General features: G+C 33.4%; 1 protein-coding gene across 2 annotated transcripts in view; it reads right to left on the bottom strand.

Annotated features, from left to right (window-relative positions):
* LOC140449697 (lysophosphatidylserine lipase ABHD12-like) overlaps window positions 1–9,216 on the bottom strand; it is a 51,696-nt gene that overhangs the window by 8,609 nt on the left and 33,871 nt on the right. For both annotated transcript variants that reach the window (XM_072542993.1, XM_072542992.1), the window contains one exon: window positions 8,511–8,761. In XM_072542993.1, coding sequence (XP_072399094.1) covers window positions 8,511–8,761 — 251 coding nt within the window. The remainder of the gene's footprint in view (window positions 1–8,510; window positions 8,762–9,216) is intronic.

The following is a 9,216-nucleotide window of genomic DNA, read 5'->3' as shown; positions in this document are numbered from 1 at the left end:
CAATGTGATCTTACAGTCCTGAATAAAATGTATCGAGCATATAGTGAAAGAAGAGCAGAATATGTGGAACCTTGATTATTTCATTGAAATTACCATGGAACCAGTAGCTGTGTATCTAGGCGAAGATACTACTGATGAATCTAAAGATGACATAGATGGCTCAGACATGTATAATGTTAGGTTTTATTTGAACATATCTTTTATATTTTATGGAAATGAGTATTCAGTTAAGGTGACCCATTTATTACTAGTACTGTTTCGTACCAAGAATTATTTAAGAACTTAAGTTTCAGTTTTACATATGCTAAAAGTTACTAGACGAGCCTTTTTCTAATCTTATGTCGTTAAATCTCATTTGACAATAGGAATTAAATTTAATCCTTCAATCAATCATAAGTCTATTAATTTAAACGAATAAAGGACTTTTCCCAAAAAATATATCTAAAAAGAACTAGTTTTCTTCATCTAAAGCATCTATAAAATAAGAAAATAATTATTATGACAATCAATTCGTTCTAAAATCCTGATTATTTTTTTAATAAAAACCACACGCCACAAACCATGAGTCGTCGATTTCCTTTCTCCTTAAACCCGCAAAGGTCTACATTGAAAATATGACACACTTTCTACAATTTTGGTACTGTGTGTATTGACTAACTATTTAAGAGAGGTTTCTGAAAGAAAATATCGTTCGCTTCACCCGAAAATCAAAATCCTACTGTCAGAAATGTTCGCTCCAATCCCCGCATCAATCCCCGCGCCAATCAGCACGCTAACCCCACTCCAATCTTCACCAAAACCACGTCAAATGCTCGGCGTTATTTAGTTCAAAAATTTCCCTAACGACGGATTGGTAGATTAGGTAGTATTGTATGGCCTCCTCGTTCACCCGATTTGAATCCTGAAGTGGAGATTTCAATAAAAGTACAATATACAGGGTATTGTATTTAAAAAACCAAAGTGACTAATGATTTCAGAAAAATGGTAAATCTGGCAATGTTATCCAGATTAAATCAAATTTGATGTATCCCTGTTTTTGTATTATTCGGACCATCGTTTCCAGACTTTCGGTCCACTCTGTATTATTTTAATCTCGTATTTGCATTTTATGTACGGGAAAGGGAAATACGTGTATACTTACTTAAGAGAAAAACACACGAAACGGTTTCACGGTTTACGTCATAATGAACTTGAATGAGATATATTTATTTGCCGAACAAGGTCGGCAAGTTTGTTAATAGTATCCGGATTAACACTATTATAGACTTTACATTCCTGATAAACTTTATACGGTAATATATTTTTCCCATTCATACAATATTTTACAAAATTATTAGAAATTTAGAATAGTAATGAGTAATGATTATGATTAATGTTACCGTTTCTTAATATAAATAAACTACAATATAATGTAAACTACAACTATTTATTGTTATTTTAGTAGCTGTGTTCGATCTTTCTATATTAATTTTTGTAAATAATATTTTATTATATTATCTAGTAAGAATTAAAAAAAAAAATGAAGAAAGAAAAATATGATAATTAAGAAAAGAAGATCAAAGAGTATCATTAACAATGCAGAAAAGAGGGTCAAAAAAGGGCACATAAAAAAGGAAAAAAATGGAAAAGTGAGACTGGGGAAATTTAGATGAATCATAAAAAATGCATCGTTTTTAGAGGTAATGGATTGGGCGGGCATGTTTTCGACGCTGAAGTACCTGAGGGTCCTAAAAGTACCCTTGTTTTGGACGCTGCCGGAAGGATTATCGCAGGTACCAGATATTAGATATAATTAGGGTTTAATGATGGTCATTGAAATTTAATTAGTTACTAGTTATTATTTAGTCAGAGAATAGTGAAAAGTGAACATGGAAATTTCAACGTTAGTAAGTAATCGTGGTAAAATTTTGCTCAAAGTGAACAGTTTTACTTTTTCTCAAGATAAAGTACTAAAATCGGGAGAAACGTATTGGAGGTGCGTAAAACGGTCGTGTAAAGCGAAGATATTCACGAAAGGGCCAAAAAAGTTAGTGATCCGAAGTAATCTAGAACATAATCACGAGTGTGATATCAAGACGCTTAATAGACAGATTGTGCGTAGCAGTGCCAAAAGGAAGGCTAAGGATAATTTGACCGAAAGGCCGTCCAAAATCATACATAGTGCGTTGAAAGAAAATGTAGATTGCTTGAGCCACATGTCTGTTAAAGACGTTGATTTAATACGAAATCAAATATACAGTGAACGGCGAATGGCTCAACCGAAACTGCCCAAAAGTAAAGAAGAATCTATTGCTGCGGTAAATATTATGAATATCAAAACACTTAAAGACGAGAATTTTATATTTGCGGTTGAATTAAGTTCTAACATTATCATCTTCTCGTGTAACACTAACATGCGTTTTCTGTGCAGCAGTGAAACGATTTATATGGACGGTACATTTAGTTACTGTGCTCAATATTTCAAGCAATTTTTTACCATACATGTATTTATCAATGGACATTATATACCATTGTGTTATTGTTTACTTCCCGACTAATCGGAACAAACCTATATAAAACTATTTAATGTTTTGAAACGCAAATGTGAAGTAATTGGTCCAAAATTCAATCCAAAAATCATTTTCTCCGATTTTGAAATTGCTATCCACAATGCTGCGCGTTTTGAATTTCCAACTGTGCACATTAAAGGGTGCCGTTTTCATCTTATGCAAGCTTGGTATCGTAATATCGGTGGTTGTGGCTTAATTCGGGAATATAAATTGGCAGACAGTGAAATATCTAAATGGCTGAAATATATTTTTGGGCTGCCATTTTTACCTCCCTCAGAAGTCAAAGAATCTTTCATATATGATTTTATGGCTATTCAACCAAAGGATTCAAAAATTGAAAAGTTTTCCGACTACTTATTGGACAACTACATTGGCGACCACGCAACATTTCCGTCGGAGATGTGGACTGCGATGAGTGAGAGTTTACAATTAACAACTAATGCTTGTGAATCGTTCCACTCGCGTTTTAATGATAATTTTTACCATGCTTATCCAAATATTTTCCATTTTATTGATGTTTTAAAAATTTTTCAAACTGAAACTTACATTAAAATTAATAGTGTCTGTAATAGTGAAAGTAATAGACTTAAAGATCCAAAGAGTACAAAAAAAATTATGTTCGTTAGAAATAGGATACATGAGTATCAAACTAACTGTATCGATCGATTCCATTTCGTAAAACGTATGTCGTATTTATTTCAAAGTGACAAATAAACCTTATCAAGCTTAATTTCTAGAATTTTATTACCTGACTTTCCATTTACATTTCAATTACACCCAGCGTCCAAATCATGTATGCAGAAACAGGTAATTTTATTTTTCAGTGTCAAATTTTAAATTTAGCGTCCAAATCATGCACGCCCAATGGATTTTCTAAAGAGCTATGAGTCATATCAGACAAGAACACAAGTTTACGTGTGAAATAAGTTTTACTAATAAAAGTTTCATGGCGGCACCACACTTCGCTATGTTTTATTTGTTATGCGGCTTCGTTGTATTTGCTCAAATATTTGTTATTCGTCAGCGAATAACAAATACGCTACTCCACACTTGTGCCAGCGTGACAAACTTGCCTAATATTTGCGTTATGCCTGTGTGGCAGAACCAAAATGGACGTGGACGGTCGCTGCAACTTATTCTTACTTAAATCCAAAAATCTCATTACCTTTTTATTTGTCAACTTCATTTTACAGTAGGTACATCACAAATCAAAGCGTAATAGGTATATTGTTGTATATAAACACACAAATTTGCCGAATTAATGGTTCCAGAATAACGAGAATTACAATAAAGTTAGATTGAAAAACAAAGATTGGATGCAAACCTGTACATTCACAATAACGAAATCGAACGGGTGCATAAATATTTGGGAACAAGCGTTAATAACAACAATGACATCACAGAAAAAATAAAAACTAGAATTGGAAAGGCTCGAGCTGCTTTTGTTAATATGAAGGACATTCTGGGAAGTCATGACATTAACTTAATGCTGAAAATGAGATTGGTTAGATGCTACATCTTCTTGATACTGCTGTACGGAGTAGACACTTGGACTTTAAAAAAGAGCAATACCGATAAACTAGAGGCCTTCCAAATGTGGATATACAGAAGAATTTTGAAATGTGGTGCCGCCATCAGCCGTTAAATTTCATTCTTTGGCAGTTCTTAGTACAGGTTGTTTCTATGGACTACCTGTCCTAAGTCTGACGTCAAAATGGGCGGAGGTTTTAAAAACCTTTCCAAACATTTCTAATTTGTGTGTATTTGTCCAATAAGAAGTTGGAAATATTGTTTTTTTTTTAATTGTTTGAAGAATAAATAAGGACTGTGGCTTGATTTCCACCACTTTGACGCTCACTCGTACAGGAACTGACAGGAACTTGTACTGCTACTCGGTTTGCGTTCAACTTCAATCCGAGTTCGGATCCGAGTGACAAGAGGCTCCCAGTAGACGTTTATACTTCCGAGTTGCACTCCGAGTAGAGTAACTCGGATCCGAGTACTCGTAAATGTAAAGCGGACTTAAATGTGTCGGACTTTTTCAGTTTTCACTTAAACCTTCTAGTGCATCGTTGCCAGTTAGATCTACGCAACTAAAGGGTGATTCATTTAGAGGTACTTTTTTTGGTGGGGATTTGATTGAAGATCGTGCATGAATACTGTCAAACTGACATTTCGCTTTTGTTCAGTATTGTTTGACATTTCATGATGGAAAGACTTAGCCCGACACAGCGTCTAGAAATTATTAAGTTGTATTTTGAAAATGAGAGTTCTGTGAGGAATGTGTTCCGTCTGCTTAGAGCAATTTATGGTCCACACAATCGGCGTACCGAACGTACAATTCGCTTTACGATTAGTAAGTTTGAAACCCAGTTTTCATTATTGGATAACACGCGACCAAATAGACCACATTCAGCACGTACTGAAGAAATATAGCGGCGGTAACGGATAGTGTACTCGAAAATAATGAAGAATCGATTCGACGCCGTTCTCAACAGCTTGGCTTGTCATATGCAACAACTTGGCGTATTTTACGTAAGGATCTTGGTTTAAAAGCATACAAAATTCAATTAGTGCAAGAGCTGAAGCCGGCCGACCTTCCGAGTCGTCAACGTTTCAGTCGATGGGCTCTTGATATGCTTTCAGAATATCTACTGTTTTCGAGAAAAATTTTGTTTTCAGGTGAGGCCCATTTTTGGCTTAATGTGTACGTTAATAAACAAAATGCCCGTATTTGGGGTGATGAACAACCCAAAGAGGTTCAAGAGTTGCCATTACACCCTGAAAAAACAACTGTTTGGTGTGGTTTATGGGCTGGTGGAATCGTTGGTCCATATTTCTTTAAAACAGGGGCCGGCCAGAATGTTACTGTGAACGGAGACCGTTATCATGCCATGATAACGGACTATTTGGTACCTAAAATTGAAGCTCTTGGTCTCGGCGACATTTAGTTCCAACAAGATGGCGCCACTTGCCATACAGCTCGTGAAAGCATGGCTTTACTGCGAGAACGATTCGGTGAACAAATTATTTCACGCTTTAGACCAGTGAATTGGCCGCCTAGATCCTATGACATCTCACCTCTAGACTCTTTCTTTTGGGGCTACTTAAAGTCCAAAGTCTATATGAATAAACCACATACGATTGAGGCATTGGAGGCCAATATTACTCGAGTGATTGGTGAAATACCAATCGAAATGCTGGAACGAGTCATCGAGAATTGGAACTTCAGAATGAACCAACTTAACCGTAGTTATGGCCAACATTTAAAAGAAATTGTCTTTAAGGAGTAATTGTAAAGAATGGTTCTTTTGTATGATAATAAATATTTTCAAATAAAATTTATTTTTTTCATTGTTTTTTCTGGTTGAAAAAAGTACCTCTAAATGAATCACCCTTTATTTACAACGTGATAACTTTTTAGAAAATCCATTAAGTACCTCTACCAGCAGCGATTAAATACAGGGATCCGATCCGTCAACTGAGCATGTGCGAGGCAGTGCGTTCGAAATGTCTCGAACTTTCAACTGAAAATGTTGAGCGGGATCTGGAGATCTTGTCTTGTCAAAGGTTTACATTCTACCAAAGAATATAGACGCATATTAAAAACATGCATTCTTCTCAAAAAGGAAGAAAATGAAAGTCAATACGTATGAAGAAATTGGATGTTGTTGAAAACGTCTAGTAGGTGACATGCGTCATTCTAAGTTTTATATATCAGGCGATCTTTCTGATGATCATATTTATACAAAAATTTGAATCTATGTACATATTGTTTGATATGCAAACTATTTTTTATTTTAGTTCGACTCGCAATAACCTGCGGTGAGCATTTCTTTATTATAAATTATTTTCACATAGCACAAAATATGTGTATATATTCAAATTTTTGTGCTCCGTAGTTATGTTAAAAAACGATAATTTTATTTTATTCCTTCTGCTACCATGAGGTTTATGTTTTAAAGATTGCATATGCGCAGTTGAACGATCGGGTCCCTGCAATTAATTGCTCCTCCCATGGACGTATAAACATAGATGGACCCAGCAATAAGATACCTTAAACACACACTGTTTTGAAGCTTCAATATTCCTGGACAAGAGGGTAAAGGGGAGTAAAACGGGTATCGATAGACTGTGATACTTCCTCAATGAGCATAAGCGTGCTTGAATTTTTACTCGCGGGGATAATTATTCAGAAGTTAATAATTGGAAGTAGTAATAATGTATAATAACACGTTTTTATAGAAAAAAATAAAATACAATTTTATTTGCTTTAAAATTAATACAATAAAATATAGTTGAGCTCAAGTTAATTTTTTAATAGGTATCAAATAATTCTACGGTAAAAAAAAATTAAAAAATATACATTTGTCAAATTTAAGTGCATACCTATATTTATTGATAATGTGTTAAAACATATTTTTTCAAATTGTGACAAATTTGTTTTAATACAATATCAATAGATTCCACGTAGTAAGGGTCTCTGCTACAAAATTATTTATTGATCATTCCAAAGCTCTTGCTGGCATTTGACATAAAATTATTTGCAAATATACCTACTTATTAAAAAGTAGGCGTGAAAATGTATAAATTATTGGAAAGCTATTTACCGAACAGAAATATTAAAATAAAAATGGTAAATAGACATAATAGAAGACGTTGGTATAGAAATAAATTTTTATTGATTGCGAAATAAAACAGTCTTAGTAAGAACGCTTCTTATGCGCACGGTGTTAGCATCTAAAGTAGTCCTCGTTTCATGATGAATTCCAATTTTAAAATATTTCTCAAGAACCAATTTTAAAAGTTGCATAGAGTGACCATCGATTGCATCTTCATCATACATTATGGTCACCAAAATGCTTATAGATTGATTTTGGGACATTTTGTATGGTTTTATTAATCAAAATATTCATAAGGTGTTTAACTAGTCTGTTGTAGATATTTATAGTTTTATTAAAAAATCTGAAATATTTTTCAGCTTCCTTACAAGTTTAAATAACCAAAAAGGATGCTTTTGAAAGGTTTTTTTATACTGTTTTCTCTGTTGAAGTTTAGAGTAAGTTTCATCATTATTCAATATTATTTGGAAACCTACATAGAAAAATAAATGAGTTTTATTCATTTCACTAATTTATTGTTAATTCATGAGAAATATTAAATTAAAAAGCTACTAAACAGATCTTTTTAATCAGATGATCTACTTACAATTTAAAAATGTCTATACTAATTTCATGAACTAATATCTTGTTCAATACATTAATTAATATGAATAAACCCAATGGTACGCCTATGAAAGACATATTTTAAAATGTAAACACACAGGCTTCCTCAGTTCCTCATCTTAAATAATGTAAACAAACAGTACTTACAAATTAAATAAGACATTGGGATGTAAATATTTCGTTTTTTTTGCAAATGCAAAACTGTAGGACCATTATTATAATTTGTTTATTTCACTATTTACAAATATCACTTAAAATACAGCCAAAATATCGAAAAACAACTTTTCCTCATCTTGGGTAAAAAGTAAACAAAGCATGGACATGACATGGAACAGCATTTGAAGTTTGACGTAGAGCCATAAGACAGAGAAATGTAAACACCGTTGCCATTAATAAATAGGTTTCAGTGCTTCTACATATAAAATAATTGGTTGATATCTGTTATACGCTATTATTAAATGATATGCACACTATGTGCACATTTGATGTTTTAATTAAAATTTAATATATTAATATTAGTAATAAATTATTATTTTGGTTTGATAGCACCTGTAGAGTATAAAATAAATATAGTAATATTTTCAGCGATACGTGAATAAGATATTTTAATAAAAAAATATGACAACATTTGAAGGTGCTGAGAATGTGACCTAGTCAAATAATTTTGGCTTCACATTTTTATGTAAATAACTGAGTCCATCTGTGTTTATACGTCCATGGCTCCTCCTCTACCTACCTTTATGATCGGATGAGTCAGCATTACATCCGTCACGGAAGTGAACGGCGTTTCCAGGACCAGTCCCTTCGTCGTGCTTATATTTTCGTTCTTTAAATTTGCTAATAAATGGGTTCCGACTCCAGTACCGAGAGAGTGTCCCCAGACGTATATTTTCGAGTTGGTGCGCAGCTGCAACCATTTGTAGAATTTCACTATATCGTCGACTACGTTAGTTTCGGTTAGTTCAGCTTTTGTTGAATCTCCATAACCTTTAAAAAGAAGAATGTAGGACGTTGTAGCAACATTAAGAGCAATGTTTCATACATTTTATGAAAAGTAGAGGAGAATAGTGATATCATGATAGCGAATGATATTGGAATAGGGCTAAGTCACGGTATCTATGTAACTTTACTGACATTTCAGAAGATAATTGAACTTACTTCACTGTTTTGAAACATTTTGTGATAAAATTAGTGTTGTTCATGGAAAATGTCCCCCATGGATTCTGACAGTTACACTAAATACAAATTAATATATTTTTTGGATAATTGAATTAAGACCTAAACATAATCTACTAAGACATAATCAATAAAAATGGCGGAAAGGCGTCATTTTATTAAAAATGTCTAGGCGGTATCTGTTTAAAATAAAGCTTTTCACAGCTTTCAAACAAGGTATTACTTTCCATAAAGATCCCATTGAAAATAATTTGATAAAATGGCGT

This window comes from Diabrotica undecimpunctata, chromosome 9 (genome assembly GCF_040954645.1).
Source record: "Diabrotica undecimpunctata isolate CICGRU chromosome 9, icDiaUnde3, whole genome shotgun sequence".
NCBI lineage: Eukaryota > Metazoa > Arthropoda > Insecta > Coleoptera > Chrysomelidae > Diabrotica > Diabrotica undecimpunctata.
Note: the sequence above shows the minus strand (reverse complement) of the source record. Positions and strands in the feature narration are given on the sequence as shown.